The 18310-nt window shown below is 31.5% G+C and overlaps 1 protein-coding gene and 1 long non-coding RNA gene across 3 annotated transcripts; one reads left to right on the forward strand and one right to left on the reverse strand.

Annotated features, from left to right (window-relative positions):
• Positions 1 to 347: 347 nt before the first annotated feature.
• LOC107617708 (uncharacterized) lies at positions 348 to 18280 on the forward strand. 2 transcript variants are annotated; one of them, XM_088498318.1, is made up of 24 exons: positions 348 to 662; positions 11612 to 11829; positions 12268 to 12373; positions 12466 to 12567; positions 12681 to 12740; positions 12849 to 12927; positions 13036 to 13183; positions 13436 to 13559; positions 13665 to 13845; positions 14268 to 14296; positions 14499 to 14647; positions 14893 to 14995; positions 15095 to 15190; positions 15621 to 15676; positions 15761 to 15884; positions 16188 to 16250; positions 16368 to 16427; positions 16517 to 16678; positions 16862 to 16935; positions 17030 to 17123; positions 17226 to 17362; positions 17462 to 17542; positions 17681 to 17786; positions 17929 to 18280. In XM_088498318.1, the coding sequence occupies exons 1-24, from the start codon at positions 489 to 491 to the stop codon at positions 17998 to 18000; spliced, it is 2598 nt and encodes an 865-aa protein (XP_088354444.1). In that variant the 5' UTR covers positions 348 to 488; the 3' UTR covers positions 18001 to 18280. The 2 variants fall into 2 exon arrangements, 1 of the variants encoding a protein (XP_088354444.1); XR_015899381.1 differs by having other exon boundaries at positions 422 to 662; positions 17017 to 17123.
• LOC107617709 (uncharacterized) lies at positions 7501 to 8123 on the reverse strand. Its single transcript, XR_001615049.3, has 2 exons — positions 7989 to 8123; positions 7501 to 7898 (listed from the first exon to the last, which is right to left on the reverse strand). It is a non-coding gene; the product is annotated as an uncharacterized LOC107617709 (long non-coding RNA).
• Positions 18281 to 18310: the final 30 nt, after the last annotated feature.

Consider the following 18310-nt stretch of genomic DNA (forward strand, 5'->3'; position numbering starts at 1 on the left):
TGTTAGTAACTATTAAAATTTATTATTTTTTATTATTATTTAACTATTAATTTAATTTTTTTAATTTAGTAATTCAATAATATATTTTATTTCATATTTTTAAATATCAATAACTAATTAATGATAAAAAATAATAAATTTTGATAATTATCTAAATTTTTTCTTATATATAATCCCACAAAAGTCACGCACAAAATTACAATATTCATAACACCTTATAAAGCTGTTTGCCGGTCAAAATATCCACCAATGCCACTCCCTTAATACTGAGCACACACCACGTGTTTTAAGATTGGATTGACAACAATGCAAAAAGTACAAGGCGTTCCAACTGCCTCATTTGGTCAGGTGTAGGCTAGAACTCACCTCACAAATAGGGATAGTGTGTGCGCCTACATATATAAATTTCACTGCGAGCAATTTATATTTTATACAACTGAATAGTAGTATTAAGGGGAAAAGAAAAAAGAAAAAAGAAAAAAGAAAAGATGAGAGTGGCAGTGGTGGGTGGTGGAATAAGTGGATTGGTTTCAGCGTATGTATTGGCCAAAGAGGGAGCGAAAGTGGCACTTTACGAGAAAGAAGATTATTTGGGAGGCCATGCCAAAACTGTGAATGTTGATGGTATTCATTTGGACCTTGGATTCATGGTCTTCAACCGGGTAATAATTACTTGACTCAATTTTTTCATTGCATTGTTTTTCTTTTTAATTCTCACATTGTTTGGTATATTTCGATTTGCATATTATGAATGCTGAAAGGCTGAAACATTCTTGTAGGAATACTTTGAATGATTTGGTTTGTTGTTAACTACTCCTATTTCGTTGCCTTCAATTTTGGTTTTAATTGTTGCCACTCCTCTTCTGCTATTGGTTGGTTCGTTGGTTGCTTTCTACTACTTATTTGGAGAGATTGAATACTGCAAAAATTGTTCTTGGTTTCAAAATCTTGGCCGCATTATCCAAAACAGTACTAACAAGGGAGATAGGCAACTAGCTTTAAACTAGAAGGATTTTTCTTTTTTGTAAAAGAAGGAAAATTAAAAGAAACAATTGGATATTTTCTTTTTCTTGTTATATTAAAAAAATGCTAAGAGACTAATATTTTTAGTGTAAAAAACAAAGTATAGTATTAATTACCCAATTTTTTTTCAACTATATTAAAATATATATTAAAATATAAAATACATACTAAAAAATTAAATTATAATATATTTATTTATATTTATATATAAATATATTAATAATTAATTTTAGTATGTAAATAATATTTTTAAATTTTTCAATATAAAATATTACCTAGTACACACTGATGATGAGCATGGTAAGTCGTTATCATTATTCTTAATCTTACGCTATTCATTTCGCTGACTAAATGACAAAGTGATCAGGATGGAAAAAATGCATTAATGCTATTGATAGCAAATAAAAATTCTATTTATATATTAAAATTAGTTATTAATAATTAATTTTAATTGTTGATTTTGGTATATAATGAATCAGATTGATAACAAACTCAACATCCATGTAATTACATTAGTTTCGTAGATAATATATGTGTTTCTACTTTCTCCAATTAAATAATGATATTTTATCAATTTTCTTAAAAAGGTGAAAATTGATTTCTTTTGTTAGTTCAGTAATCAGTACCATAAATATATTGATGAGTGCATGTATCGACACGTAATAGACTAATAGTAGAACATCGGATCGGAATTGACTTGTCAAAATAGAAGAATTTTCCTTTGATGATGCTTTGATTGCGATAAGTGGAATAAAACCTAGTTAGCGTTTGTAGTGTTTAATTAGTTTGTGTTGGGTCATTTTTAGCCGCATATAAACATACACGTTACTAATGTCTATTTTTTGTCGGATGAATTATCAAAATTGTATAAAAAATTTATATTACTGATAAAAATTATAAATAATAAATAAATCTTAAAATATTTATGAACATGACATAAATAATTAAATATTAAATATATATTTAAAAAATACAAAATTATATTTGAATGTGATTTTTTTTAAATATTAATAAAAATTGAGACAATTTTGTTTCTAAATTTTATGATTTTATTTAAATTGAATATTATTTATTTATTTTTTTGAATGACGAAAATGTTTCTTATAAAAAAATCTATAAATTAAATTTTATTTGAATCTTTTTATACATCTTTCAAATAATTATCTAAATATTTACACACAAAAATTTAATTAACTGAAGAAGTCATTTATTATATATAATAATCGTTATTTTTAAATTATTTAAAAATTTATTTATCGTTCGTATCTCCTAATAAAAGTTATTTAATTTTTGTCGAATATGAACATTCAATACTGTTTTGGTAGTTTGAGCATTCTTTTTATAAATATTTTTAATTAATTTAATTCAGAAAAGCTAAAGAGGAAAAAATACAAAAAAATCTACAAAAATAACATGTGTTTCTGTTTTTGTTCACTGAATTGATAACTACTGAATTGATAACAATCTGTGGACCAAAGCATGGTGGGTGTCAGATGTGGTCCTGGTGATGTGGTGCAGTCCTCATTCCTCCTTTCCTTATTTGGGGGGCCGCCTCTCTTTTATTGGCACACCACTCATTCATTTTATTGACAAAATTACCCTTTTCAATCAATTTGGGATTTTGTGTTACTCAAATAGTTAATTCACTCATTCGCCAAAGTATAAAGGTTTAAATTTTACTTTGTACATGTAATAATTTAATGGCTAATAGTGACAAACCCTTAATGAAATTTAAATTTGCGACAGATCAATTTTTAATGGACAAAAAAAGATCTACTTTTTTTAAGAAATTTTAAAAAATAAATTATTATATTAATTATTATATATCTATGTATAAATATATTATTTAGTTTATTTTTAATATATATTTTATATTTTATTATGTATTCTATATCAATAATTAATTTAATATTTTACTTTTTATGTGCATATGACTGTAAATTAAAAGAAAAAAATTTCACTAATAAAGAGTTTTAAAAATATTAGTTAAAGTGTTTAATAAAAAATTTATGAAAAAATTAACTAATTAAAATTTTTAATATATTTATAATACGTAGAGATATAACTATTTATATTATTTTTTTGTTAATTTAAATTTTTTTAAAAAATAGTATCATAATATGTTATTTTTATTAAAAAATAATTTTAAAATTTTTATACATAATAACCTTGAATAATACTTGACGCATGTCAGTACAAATTTTAATTTTATTATAAAAGAAGTGTATTTAATGGGTAATTACTCAATTAAGCCAATCAGAGTTTAAAATTACACAATTCAGCCAGAAGAAAAAATGCTTCATGAATGGGTTAAGTACTGCCGTTCCTAAGGTCGGGGGCGAAAATCAAATTCGTCCCCGACCTTTTTTTGTTATTAAAATCATCCCTAACGTTACAAAACATTATAAAATCGTCCTTTTTTATCTCAATTTTATTTTTTGACCAAATTACCCTTAACTATTAATAAAAAATAAAAAATAAAAACAAAAACAAAAACAAAAAACTCCTCCCCCACCCCCACCCCCACCTCCGATGTCTCTTCCCAGTGAGAAAACACAGCTTCTTCCTCTTCTTGTTCAACTTCAACATCGCCACCCTCCTTTGCCCTCCCTTCGCGCTCTCTCTCCTCTACTCCTCCGCCACCAGCAACTCCATTCTTGACCCCTTAACGCCTCTCACTTCTTCCACCCCTTCCTCCGCCACACTCACTGGCCTTGGATCTTGATATCCCCTTCCTTATGCTCTTTGCAAACTTCCCCTTCTTTTTTTCTTCTTCACCAGCAACAACAACAAATCCAGCAAATTGAACAATAACAAATTCAGCAGAATAAATCACTAACAAATTTAAATTTGACAACAGTTCAACAATCATCAATTGCACTTCAAATCCAAAATCAACAACCACAGAAATTAAAAAAAATTTTAAAAAATGATGTTCATGTTCTTAAATCTCAGCATGTCGAACACCGAAGCTGAGCACCGCGAAGAGGAGGAGGCTCCTACCGGCGAGGACGAGGACACCCAGAGCTCAGGTAGCTCCGATCGTCAGACTCAAAGAGGTCGCCGTCTCTGGTGGAGAATAGCATCTTCGTTTTCTTCTCCAGTGAAAAAAGTTCAAGCAGAAGCAGAAGGAGAAGCAGAGGCAGTCAATCACAGAAGAAGAAGCAGCGCCGGCTTCCTTTTCCTCCCCCAAGATCTGCCGCAAAACTGCCACTGTTATCGAGCCCGAAATGGAGAGGAGAGAGCGCGAGTGAGAGGAGGAGCTGTTCATTATTGCGTCTGTTGCTGCAAGGGATTCGTCGTCGTCATTGTTGGGCCATCGCCGAACTGCTGCCGCCATTGAGTGCGCTGTGGCCGTGGTGGTCGCTGGAGGAAGAGAGAGCCAGAGGAGAAAGAGAGCAAGCGAGATCTGAGGAGAGAGAGAGCGCTCGGGTGCAGAGGAGAGAGAGGAGAAACCCGTGCTCAGCCACCGCCGTGCCTCTGCCGCCGAGAAACGCCGTCGGGAGGGTGAGTGAGGGAGTGGGGTGAGGGAGTGAGGGAGGGGTGAGGGTTGAGGGGTGGGGGTGAGGGAGTGGGCTGAGGGGGTTACGGGAGGGTGAGTGAGGGAGGGGGTGAGGGAGTGAGGGAGTTACGAAGGGGTGAGGGGTGAGGGTTGAGGGTTGAGGGTGGGGGAGGGAGGGTGTTTTAATTTGTTAATATTATTTTTAATTATTTTTATTAATAATGAAAGGGTAATATGGTAAAAAAATAAAATTGAAGTAGAAAAGGACGATTTTATAACGTTTTGTAACGTTGAGGATGATTTTAATAACAAAAAAAGGTCGGGGACGATTTTGATTTTCACCCCAGACCTTAGGGACGATTTCAGTACTTAACCCTTCATGAATCAACCAGAGACACAAATCTATATAATTCGAATTAGGTTAATTCGAATTGCATCTCTATGTAATTCGAATCACACTAATTCGAATTACACACACACGCACACATTCACTAATTCGAATCAACCTGATTCGAATTACACACACGCTGCACTTAGTAATTCGAATTGGCCAGATTCGAATTACTCAATCAAGGCATAATTCGAATTATACTGTTTCGAATTATACAGGGCCAGAGGTGTATAAATATGGTGTGAACGTAAATTGATCCCATTAGAGTGAGAAAATAGCTAGTGAGGAGAGTTTTGTAGTATTGGTTCATCACAGAGGATCGATTAAGAGAAAATACGATCTGGTGTGAAGTTCACTGATAAGGGTCCTCTTAGTATTTTTATCAGGCCTACGACGAGCTATGATGAGTTTGTGAATTCTATACTACAGAAACTTGGTCTGCAAGGCGTGAAACGGGTTCAGAAGTTATTCTATCGCATTTTGATCTCAGTGCTGCAAGAAATCGTGAAGTATGATTGTTTCATGATAGGGAGTGATGAGGACTTGCAGGTCCTGTTTCATTATCGTCGGCAGTTTTTCGAGGTTAGGACATCTGAGCTGTTGGCGAAGCTGGTTGACGTGGTATCTAGCTCGGGAGGTTCGAACCGAAATACCCACACTATAGGCACGGTAGCCGGTTCTAGCTCCAGACCTGTTGGTGCATCTTCACCCGTCCGTATGAATGAACCTCCGGACGAACCTGTCGCCTCCCCGTCGTTCGCTGTTGATCTCAACTGTAGTGGAGGCGGAGAGGTTGGTATCGTGGATAGGGTGCCGACTTCTTTACAGTGTATGGCACCGGCTGGTCTGGGCGATGCATTGTTGGATGATGTTGACGATGATGATGTCGAGCCGGATCTCATTGCTGATGATAGTAGCGACGAGATTGTAGCGAGTAATCCAGGTGGGGCTGGAGGTGGTTCTAGCTCTGGGACACAGCAGTACCCTCCGCACTTTTCATCTTTGGACTTGGATGCCATGAGACAGGAGGGGGTTCCTGGGGAGCCTACTTGATTTGGTGCTAGAGATGCCCAAGGGTCTGGTGGTCTTACAGAGTTTCAGGTTGGTCAGCAGTTTCAGGATAAAGATGAGGCTGTGTTAAGTGTGAAGACGTATAGCATCCGACGCGGGGTACAGTACAAAGTGGTGGAGTATGACTATCGCCGGTATGTAGGGAAGTGTTCTGAGTTTGGGAATGGGTGCACATGGTTGATTAGGCTAAGTCTCCGGCAGCGCAAGGGTATTTGGGAGGTAAAACGCTACAACGGACCTCATACATGTCTCGCGACGTCCATCTCTAGCGACCACAGGAGTCTGGATTATCATGTGATCTCGACAGTCATCATGCCAATGGTTAGAGCTCTGTCCGGATTATCTCCCATGGGCTAAATATCCTACTCAACCCTTTGTTGGAGTTGTTTTAGGTCGTTTTCTCTGGGATTTGGTGGGGTAGGATAGTGGAAAAGTGGTTCGAATGAGGTTGGTTCGAACTCCTTTTATAGCTGAATCCTGAGTAATTCGAAACACCCTCATTCAAATTACTACTTGCAGCCAAATTGGAGTAATTCGAATCACCCCAATTTGAATTACTTTGGATTGCGTGCGTGTGACTAATTCAAATCAGCCTGATTCGAATTAGTGAGTGTGTACGTGTGTAATTCGAATTAGGTTGATTCGAATTACATTGAGAGTGAAATTTGAATTAGGGTAATTCAAACTATATAGAATTGTGTCTTGGTTGATTCATGAACCAATTTTGATTTTGGCTGATTGGTTTAATTTTTTACACTCATTGGCTTATCAAGATGAATTACCCATATTTAATAAAATTTTCATAATGTTACGAAGGAGATAATGTACAGAATAAGTGTTATAGAATCTGCACAATCTGTTTATTAACACAAAAATAATTTCAAAAGATTTTAAAAGGCAAAAAAAATTCAACATTAAATATATATTTTTAAAAAATATTTTAAACATTAAATTTTAATTCAGTTTTTTCACAAATATGATAAAAAAAAATATTTTTATTTTTAAGGTTTTGTGATTTTACTCTTAAAGTAGATTTTTTTTGCAATTTATTTATGTTAATGGCCAAATAAATGAAAAAAAAATTCTATAAATCAAAATTTTATGTGACTTTTTTATGTACTTTATAATAATTATCTAAATATTTCTATAAATTTTTGTGATCAAATACATAAGTGATTTACTAAATATAAAAATTATTTGCGACTTATAAAAACTGTAAAGAGTATTTTGCCACCCAAAAAATTCTGTTTTTGTCAAAATAAACCCCAACTTTTGTTTTTAACAGAATAAACCTCAAAAAATAGGCACGGTTTGACAAAATGGTTTCGATGTTAACTCCTCACTCTGGATATTAATAAAGATGTCTAGCTGGCAATTAAGTGCTTACCTAGAGGGTTAGATATGAAATTACAATATTATTCTGTTTTAGATGAGAGATTATTAAACTTGAAATCCCTATTTCACTCTTTCACATTGCAGTTGATCCCCATTGACTCACAGTAAAAATCTCATCTGATAAAGAATCGTCATTGTTGCATTTAGCACATGTTCAGGAAATACATATTCATTTTGGATACAAATTCAACATTCATCACACCTAAAAGTAGCATTCTCTATTACTAATTTTTACTATCATACAACAACAACACTCTCACTACCTAAATAAAGAGAACATGTTCATAAATATAACTATAGCTACCCCAATTACAAGCACCAACAACAAAGTCTCTATCCTCCTCATGTACTGTTCAAACACAAATGACCTCATAGCTGTTGCCTTGTAATTCTCTCATTGTCCAAACTTTTCATCGCTTTACTCCTTTCAACATTCAATTTAATTTTTTTTAATGTCTTCTTCCTCTTCATCAATCCAAACAAAATACTCACATGGCCACATCCCATTCTCAATTTCTATCAAAATAGAAAGAGAAAGGGAAAAGATTCAACAAATAAGAAGAATCACAAACTTTATTTCAATGGGTTTCATTCAAAATAACATACCTGTCAAAAAAATCAACATCAAGGGTTGACCCGAATTAAACCTCCTAACAGCATAAGCAGGTTTCATCAAATGGTTTTTCCCTTCTTCAGCCCTCATAGTTGTCTCGCAGATAAAAACGTTGTTCTCTGTCAACAAAGATTTCTTTTTCATTTTTGCTCCACCACCTACTCAATTTGGAACTTAGGGTTTTCTTCAGGTTAAAATGTGAATCAACCCCACGTAAATCACTCTAATCCTTTAGGTAAGCCCTTAACGTGCCACTTAGACATTTCCGTTAACGTCGAAGAGTTACGTTGAGGCTATTTTGTCAAATAGTACATATTTTTTTGGATTCATTTTATCAAAAATAAATTTTGGGGTCTATTTTAACAAAAACAGAATTTTTTAAGTGTCAGAATGACTATTGACTCTAAAAAATATTATTTTTAGTTATTTTTATTGTGTTTTATAATAGTTTAAAGATATTTTGTTCGTTATCAAAAGTGAAAAAGTATTTTTGTTTGTATTTTAAAAAATCAAGGGCGATTTTGACGGTTCACCTTTCATATTGGATATTGGTAAGAAATTTACAAAGTCATTTCTTATGAAAACCACAATAAATAATAAAACAGAAATAATAGTTGGTTTATCTTAAAAAAATTTCATCATTTTTCTTTTCACTTTTAGTTATAAGTATCTATCCTCGATCAAATTATTTTGCCATCCCACCAGAGATGCCAATATTTATACAACACACAAGATATATAATATGCAGTGACGGATCCAAAAAATTTTGATAGTGGGAGCAAAATATATATAATATGATAATAATTTTTATAATAAAAATATTAAGTTTACATAAAAAATTAGGTATCAAATTATCTACTATAGATTTATGTATAAATATATATATTATTTAACTTATTTTTAATATGTATTTTGTATTTTAAAATTTGTATTTTAAGATTTATTTTATACAAGTAATTATTTTATGTATACGTAGTATAATTGTTGTTATAATTATATTTTGTTATCGTAAAATATGATTAGGTTTCAAAATATCTAATTACAAATTAAAATACTAAAATAGTAATTTAAATAATAACATAATTTAAAATTTAATTTTTTATATTTCATATTTTGAAACCTTGACAATATAATCAAAATGTTTTTTTTTTGTATATGTTGTTGAACAATCATTTAAAATTCAACTTTCATACAATTAGCTCTTGATGATATTCATTGTTGAAAAAGTTCATTCAATTAGTGTAGTTATAAAAAACTAAAGCTAATTTCAAAAGAAGAAACACAAATGGATAGATAATATTCTTTCGAGTCGATTTCTAAGAAAGAACAACAATCTTATTTAAATTTAAAAATTCATCATTATAATGGACATCTAATATGAAGTACTCAAATTGACTATTAAATGTCGAAAGTTTAATAAAAACTTATTGTGGAGTCAAATTTAATAATTTAGTGGGGGCAAATAAATATTATTATTATATACTACTCAATAAAATTTCAAATTGTAGTGGGGCGCTTGCCTCCACATCCGTAAGAGTAGCTCCGTCCCTGATAATATGCTATGATAAAAAGTTGTAAACTAGATGAGTATGAAAAGACTATGCCATTTGAGATATAACTCATTAGCAACTAGGAATACTATTGCAGGAGAGCAAGCAGTTGAAAAATATTCCTGATTTTGAAAATGTTAGTTTCTAAATGCAGTTTTGTACTTTTGTAACTTGACGCTGCTAGGAATTTTTAGGTGATTCGAGAATAAAGTTAGTTATTTATTTTGTTTCAATTGATTATCTGCTACATTAGTATAGTGAGTTTTTATATTATTTTAAATAAATAATTTTTTTTATAATTTAAAAGATAATTAACTATGGTAAATAATATAAATATCTACTATACTTATGTGACATATGCTAAGAACAGAGCAAATCACTAATTTTGCTATTAAAACACCAATTTTTTTAGAAAAAATGACAAATATATCTCGGATCATTAAATAAGTTATCGACTAATTGAAAATATAAAAAGTGTCCCTCAATTTTTAAACCGCGAGACATTTAAGTCCCTTCGAGGAACCTATTTGCCCTTATATGTTTTAGATGAGTAAATAGTCAAATTGGTTCCCGAAAGATAACCCGATCTTCAAACGAGTCCTCGTAAGAAAAATATAATAAAATTTGTCCCCGAAAAATTTAAAATTGGTAACGTTAGTCCTTCCGTCAGTTGGATGATGACGTGGAGGGCTAATGCCACGTGTCACAAGATGATTGGTTGACATGTCAGATCGGTGACACGTGGCATGCCACGTGGCACTTGACATGTAAAAAAGTTATTTATAATCAAAATAGTCCTTGAAAGTTCAGATGTAAGTCATATTCATCCCTAAAATTTTAAAAATTAATCAAATTAGTCATTATATAATTTTTTTTATTTTTTCTTGATAATATTAAATTTAAAATATTTTTGATACTACTAATTTTAATAGAAATGTAATTGACAATAAAAAAATTAGTAATTGTATCTTTTCTTCTTAAAAATTTGTTCAATAAAATTATCTCTCTCCTCTAATTCTTGTCAAAATCTCTCTTATTCTTTTCTATTCTAAAACTTTTTTCTTACATTATTACATTTTGCTGGAATATATATATATATATACTCAAAATTGAAATGTATGTATTTGTTACCCTAAATAAAGTTATATGCTCAAAATAAAAATTTATGTATGTTAACCTAAACAAATTTAATAAAAATTTATACATTTTTTTTTTTCATTACGTTATTACTTTCATTTAGATTAACATACATAAATTTTGATTTTGAGCATATAACTTTATTTAGGTTAACAAATATCTACATTTCAATTTTGAGTGTATATATATATATATTCCAACAAAATGTAATAATGTAAAAAAAAGATTTTAAAATAGAAAAAAATAAGAGAGATTTTGACAAGAATTAGAGGAGAGAGATAATTTTATTGAACAAATTTTTAAGAAGAAAAGATACAATTACTAATTTTTTTATTGTCAATTACATTTCTATTAAAATTAGTAGTATCAAAAATATTTTAAATTTAATATTATCAAGAAAAAATAAAAAAAATTATATAATGACTAATTTGATTAATTTTTAAAATTTTAGGGATGAATATGACTTACATCTGAACTTTCAAGGACTATTTTGATTATAAATAACTTTTTTACATGTCAAGTGCCACGTGGCATGCCACATGTCACTGACCCACGTGTCACCGATCTGACATGTCAACCAATCATCTTGTGACACGTGGCATTAGCCCTCCACGTCATCATATGCCACGTGACACTTAATGTGACACGTCATCATCCAACTGACGGAAGGACTAACGTTACCAATTTTAAATTTTTCGGGGACAAATTTTATTATTTTTTTCTTACGCGGACTCGTTTGAAGATCGTGCTATCTTTCGGACCAATTTGACTATTTACTCTGTTTTAGATGAAAGAACTTAAATGTCTCACAGTTTTAAAAAATGAGGATATTTTACATGTCTTCGAGTTAAAAAGTCAAAGAACTATTTATTTATTTTTTTTCTTTTTATGAAACTAATACATTGAATGTAACATGAATGATTGAACAGGTAACTTATCCTAACATGATGGAGTTCTTTGAGAGTCTTGGAGTTGACATGGAATTATCTGACATGTCATTTGCCGTCAGCCTTGATAGCGGCCGCGGCTGCGAATGGGGCAGCAGGAATGGTTTGCCCAGCTTGTTTGCACAGAAAAAGAATGTAATAAACCCTTATTTCTGGCAAATGGTTAGAGAAATTATCAAGTTCAAAGATGATGTTATAAGGCAAGTAGTTCTTTATCTATGCCTACACTTTTTATATGCTTAATGCTTGCTTCAAAATAGTACTATATGAACATAGTTAATGCATAGTTAATGCTAATGACTCCATTATTTGTTTGTGGTTGATTGTCAATGAAATGTGAGATATATATCCAAAAATTGAAAGGTTGTTTGTTACCTTATTTATTAAGTTTTCTCTGTCACCATCGAAGGATTCAGAAACTTTAAAGACTAACTTGTTAAATTATTGGGTTTCTAAAAATTAAATTGTCAATATATTAAATATATGTTTTTTAAATATAATAAGAAAAATATACTACATAGAGAGGGTGCACTCTGGAATTAAAGAAAATTGAGAAGCATAATGCTATTTGCCAGTTCATGAGTGATTATATCATGATAAATTGAGTTTATTGTCTCATTTTTGAATTAAATATGCAGCTATCTTGATATGCTTGACAACAATCTTGATATGGACCGGAATGAGACTTTGGAACAATTCATAAAGTCAAGGGGTTACTCTGAATTATTTGTGAAAGCATATCTTGTGAGTTTATTTGCATTTTATTAGACTCTTTTGATTTTTATAAATATTTCTTTGGTTAGTGATTTGTTATTATATTGAATGAATGAATGTAGATTCCAATATGTGGTTCTATATGGTCCTGCTCTTCTGAAGGAGTTATGAGTTTTTCTGCTTTCTCAGTTCTCTCTTTTTGTCGCAATCACTATCTACTTCAGGTATTAAGGAAATTAAATTGCTTCCATTTTTGTCACATTTTGCATAATGATGAAAATGATATACTTATTATATCCAATAATGCTTCTTGATTCACTTGGCCCTTCCTCCACAGCTCTTTGGAAGGCCACAATGGCTAACTGTTAGATGGCGCTCGCAAAGCTATGTTAAGAAGGTGCCATTTATGACTGAGTTTGTAGTACTTTTAAAATTTTGAACCTATGTTATTCAGCTTAAGTTATGAAAAAAATGTTTGACATTGATTACATGTTATGAAAATTAGGTCCAAGAAGAGATTGTGAGTAAAGGTGGTCAAATAATTACCAACTGTGAGGTGGAATTGGTTTCAACAACAGACGGAGGTGAGTGATTAGACCATTCCTTTGTTACTCTAATTTTTGGCATGCACTTTTTTTTTAAATCAAATAATTGATGTTGTTCAAGTAAGAAGCCTAGAAATTTTATTGCAGAATGTGTTCTGCAATACAAAGATGGTTCTAAAGAAACATACGACGGCTGCATAATGGCGACACATGCTCCAGATACACTGAGATTATTAGGAGACGCAGCGACATATGATGAGCGAAGAATTCTCGGTGCTTTTCAATATGTCTACAGGTAAAATTTCTTCTAACATGGAATATGAAAACACAGCTTGTCATAGTTACATTTTTAAATTGGAATTAATCAAATTCATCAAAGGAAGATGACTTTTTCCCTTGGGACTAGAAACTTTTTTGCTTAGGGATATGAAACTTCATGTGTCCATGAATAAACTAAGCAACTAAGAGCTAAAAAAATCAAAGATCTTTTATTTTCTATCTTCAAATAAGTCCAAATGCACAATTATTGTTTGATCTCTATTGGCAGTGACATTTTTCTTCATCGTGACAAAAATTTAATGCCTCGAAACCCAGTAGCATGGAGTGCATGGAATTTTCTTGGATGTAAGGATAACAGAGTTTGTGTGACATACTGGCTCAACATTCTTCAGGTTAGCAACAATTCCTATAATGCATTTGTATATAATTGAAATCTACTAGAAGAAAAGTGAACTATGAATAAAACTTGTTAGTTGATCTTGTATTTCTATTTGCAGAATCTTGGAGAAACAAGATTACCTTTTCTTGTAACTCTAAATCCAGATCATACACCGGAAAATACCTTGCTTAAGTGGTCAACTGGACATCCAGTTCCATCAGTTGCTGCATTCAGGGCTTCACAAGAACTTGAAAATATTCAAGGAAAAAGAAGAATTTGGTTTTGCGGCGCCTACCAAGGTTTGAGGCCCTAGCTTTCAGGCTCTAGTTTTCACCATTCAATTTGGTGTTAAACACTAATACTGTTTGAGATCTTTCAAAATGATGGGAATAACAAGTTTTGGTTTATAAGCTTTTATATGGAAAATCAACTTTTAATAAAGGTCTGATATATATATATATATATATATATATATATATATATATATATATATATATATATATATATATATATATATATATATCAGAGAGGACTTGTTGAATTATCAAACATTATAGAATGTGAATACACAAATACTGCAGGAAAATTCTTGATTGATGACATAACTTATGCTTAGCTATCTAATCATTTTTTTTGTTTATATAATAACCTTTACTATGTCCGGGCACTTTGATATACTTCAAATATACATATGATGTATGCCTATATTTGTGGTTTTCAGGTTATGGATTTCATGAAGATGGATTGAAGGTAGTTAAAGCAAATTTTATTATGATGAAAATGAAAAATATAAAAGTAATATTTTCTTGTATTTGAGACATCTAAGGCTTAATGCTTCTTTCTATATATACTACAGTGATGGCTAACATAAATTGTAAATTTCTTTTGATGAACCTATTTTCTTTTCAAATGTTGAGTTGTAAGAAATGGTATATAAAACAAAAATTTTCAGGCTGGCATGACTGCTGCACATGGCATTCTTGGAAGATGTTGCTCCCTCCAAACCAACCCAAAACACATGGTGCCTTCTTGGAAGGAACTTGGAGCGCGCCTTTTTGTGACAAGATTCCTAAGCTCCTATGTTACTACCGGTTGTTTAATGTGAGTTCATTTCTATTAATGGGTAGACATTTATTTCATATAATCTGGGCCTTTTACACTCTCAAGTTAGTAGTATCATGTTCAATTAACATTATGCTCTCTAGATGATATTTGATTCAATTTTATTTCAATTCTTGGCAGTAACTAAATCCAAAATATTCCATCTATTCCATGTTCTATCTATTGAATTAGACATGTAAAAGCTTATTGAATAACTTATGTATTTTGTCTTGGGGAGTTTGTAGTTTATTGGAAGAAGGAGGAACAATGTTTACCTTCGAGGGAACTGATATAAAGTGCTCTCTGAAGTGTGTTATGAGAATCCATAGTCCTCAATTTTATTGGAAGGTATTTGCTTTTGATTTATGCATAAATTGAAGTTATTGATTTCATTCTAGTTGTTGGCGAGAAAATAAAATAATTAACACAGTTTTTTGTGGTTGTTAGGTTATGACCCAAGCTGATTTAGGCCTTGCAGATGCATATATTAATGGAGACTTTTCTTTTGTTGATAAAAATGAAGGTCTTTTGAATCTTTTTCTGGTAAGCATAATCATTAGAGCATCTCCAATGCTCGTTCTAATTTCATTTCATTTTGGGTCCTACAAGAACATTTTTGGGACCATGTCATAAATAGTAATTTGAAATTAAAAATGAAATTTACTTCTCCAATGCTTAGTATTAGTTAAATTAGAATTTTATATTATTTTAAATTATTTCATCAACATAATTATACGAGTAGTTAAATTTTATTGGTTCTCTATCAAGGTGATATCATATCTCTAAGGTGATACTGATTTCATTTCATAAATCAACTCCAATGCATATTTTAATTCTAAATTAATGCACTTCTTGAAAGTATCAAAAGTGATACTCTAAAAACACTCCATTGGAGATACTATTAGGATCTAATTACAACTGTCTAATTCAGACTTTAATTTTTAGTTCCATGTATCTTTTGTGTTCTCTACAGATTCTCATAGCAAGCAGGGATTCTAATGTTTCAAATTCAAAATTGAAGAAGAATAGGTAAGTTGGTTATGATTTGTTTGAAGTACTGATATTGTTGTAATTATGCTTTTTCAAACTTTTACTCATTTTTTATGTCTTCAGGGGTTGGTGGACACCAATTTTCCTTACAGCTAGTTTAGCATCTGCAAAGTTCTTCATTGAGCATTACTCAAGGCAAAATACTCTCACACAGGCGCGCCGCAACATTTCTAGACATTATGATCTGGTATAAGTTTTTCACTGAACAAATAATGCACACTTAGAAATCATAGATGTATATTTCGCTAAATGTATCCATCTCTAAAAATATTTTCATAAGAGTTGCTACATGCATGAACATCTAGGAGGTTATATCTTTCTATGTTTTAGATCTTTCTTTCAACTTTTTGTGACTAGAATAGAAAAGAAGTCAATGCGTAATAAGTTGCAGTTTATGTTAGATACAATCTTTTAGCTACAAATTACAATCAAGCTTGTTTTTGGATCTTCTATATCATTTACTTACAATCAATCATTGGTTTGTTTGTAGAGCAATGAACTCTTTGCATTATTCTTGGACGAAACAATGACATATTCAAGTGCAGTGTTCAAGGCAAGCGTTACGACATTTTGATGCTCGATTCCAATTTACTTTTCAAAGATATTTCTTCCTCAATTTCTAGGGAAGCTATTGTTCACATTTTCCCTCTCTTATTAAAATATTTGATAGAATGAAGATGAAGACTTGAAAGATGCACAAATGAGAAAAATCTCTCTTCTCATTGAAAAAGTAAGTACCTTTGAATGCTATTTTATCAATATTTTAGTTGCTAGCTTGTGAAAGGCCTAATGTATTCAATTTTCTTTAAATAAATGAAGGCTAGAATAGGTAGGAAACATGAAATTCTTGAGATTGGGTGCGGATGGGGAAGTTTAGCTATTGAAGTCGTCAGACGAACCGGTTGCAAATACACTGGTATCACTTTATCTAAGGAGCAATTGAAACTTGCAAAAGAAAGAGTTAGGGATGCTGGACTTCAGGTATATGACAAGCTAGTGTGATTTCATCAATTTTCTTAACATAAAATATGATGCAAAAACATGGTAAACTTAATATATGGGCCAACTGAAACATGTTCATGATAGATATTAAATCACTTCATTTTAGTAATTGAGAGTATTTTAAGAGTATCATGCTAATTGTGATGAATTCATGATTTTCAGGACCATATCAAATTTCTTCTGTGTGATTATCGCCAACTACCAAAGACATTCAAATATGATAGGATTATATCTTGGTAAGCTATTTTTCATTTTAATTATGCAGAAGTAGAACTACCTACAATAGCAGTATTTCCAACATGTAGCATAACTTGCAGAAGGATATTTCAGTGAAATGATAGAAGCAGTTGGTCATGAATACATGGAAGAGTTCTTCGGCTGTTGCGAATCAGTACTAGCAGACGATGGACTTCTAGTTCTTCAGGTATATCTTTCATGAAAAGATGTAAATACATGCTACTACTGCTACAAAAATTTGGAGTTTACATTGGTGCTAACTATTGAAGATGGTTATCTTATTTATCAGTTCATATCAATCCCAGACGAGCGTTACGACGAGTATCGACGCAGTTCTGATTTCATAAAGGAATATATTTTTCCAGGGGGATGCCTACCCTGCCTAAGCAGGATAACATCAGCCATGGCGGCTGCATCAAGACTATGGTACAATTCATATGCATGTTACTGCTGAGTTAAATGACCATGAGAGAATCCATTCATTCTTCTCTTTCTTAACCATGAAATGAAAATTCTTGAATGCAGTGTGGAGCACACTGAGAACATTGGAATTCATTACCACCAAACGTTAAGGCGGTGGAGAAGAAACTTCATGAAAAAGCAGAAGTATGTCATTAATTTCATTGTAACATATTTACTGTGTTTCAAATTGAACTTACTACTTGCATTACTAGTTTAACTCTTGAAATTTCTTTTGTTACTACTTACACTAACAATATTTGAAAATTCTATTTGTCTTATTAGTGAAATCTTGGACCTCAAATTTGATGAAAAGTTCATCAGGACATGGGAGTACTATTTTGATTATTGTAGTGCAGGTTTTAAGTCGCGGACACTAGAGAATTATCAGGTACTTGAACAATTCTATGATACACCAATTAAGATAAACTTAATGCATTGTATATTAAGATAATAATCTAATAATATGTTCTTCGAGTTGAGTCAAGTTAAATTAATCGGTTTTCGTTTATGTAATGGAACCATGCATGTAGATGGTTTTCTCGCGGCCTGGCAACACCACTGCACTTAAGGATCCATATAGAAGCTGGCCCTCGGCATGTTGAGAATAAACCATGACACATTATTTGCACGTCGGTGCCATGTTTGTCTTCTTTATTCACAATCCCAAAATTCTTATTTATTCCTTAATTGTACATTGTTTAGTACTTTAGCGAGAAGATTGGTGATTTTTTTTTTAGGAATAAGGAATATGTTTTGTTTTGCATTTCAAATTAGTTACCACCAAAAACTAAGCATGTGATGATTTTATATGGTCTTCATTGTATTTAAATCACATAAATATCAAAATAAAATATTATTGCAGTACTTTTTATACCTTGGAAATAGCAGTAGCATTGCCACTTTCTAAGTTTC

This window comes from Arachis ipaensis, chromosome B9 (genome assembly GCF_059453495.1).
Source record: "Arachis ipaensis isolate K30076 ecotype BB chromosome B9, ASM5945349v1, whole genome shotgun sequence".
NCBI classification, from domain to species: domain Eukaryota; kingdom Viridiplantae; phylum Streptophyta; class Magnoliopsida; order Fabales; family Fabaceae; genus Arachis; species Arachis ipaensis.

Bases quoted from the DNA above. Each gene is read 5' to 3' on its own strand.
- LOC107617708 (XM_088498318.1), top strand. From the start codon at position 489: ATGAGAGTGGCAGTGGTGGGTGGTGGAATAAGTGGATTGGTTTCAGCG. The intron at 16,251-16,367 runs GCAAGCGTTACG...AATATTTGATAG, and splicing joins ATTCAAGTGCAGTGTTCAAG to AATGAAGATGAAGACTTGAA. The intron at 17,543-17,680 runs GTATGTCATTAA...TTGTCTTATTAG, and splicing joins AACTTCATGAAAAAGCAGAA to TGAAATCTTGGACCTCAAAT.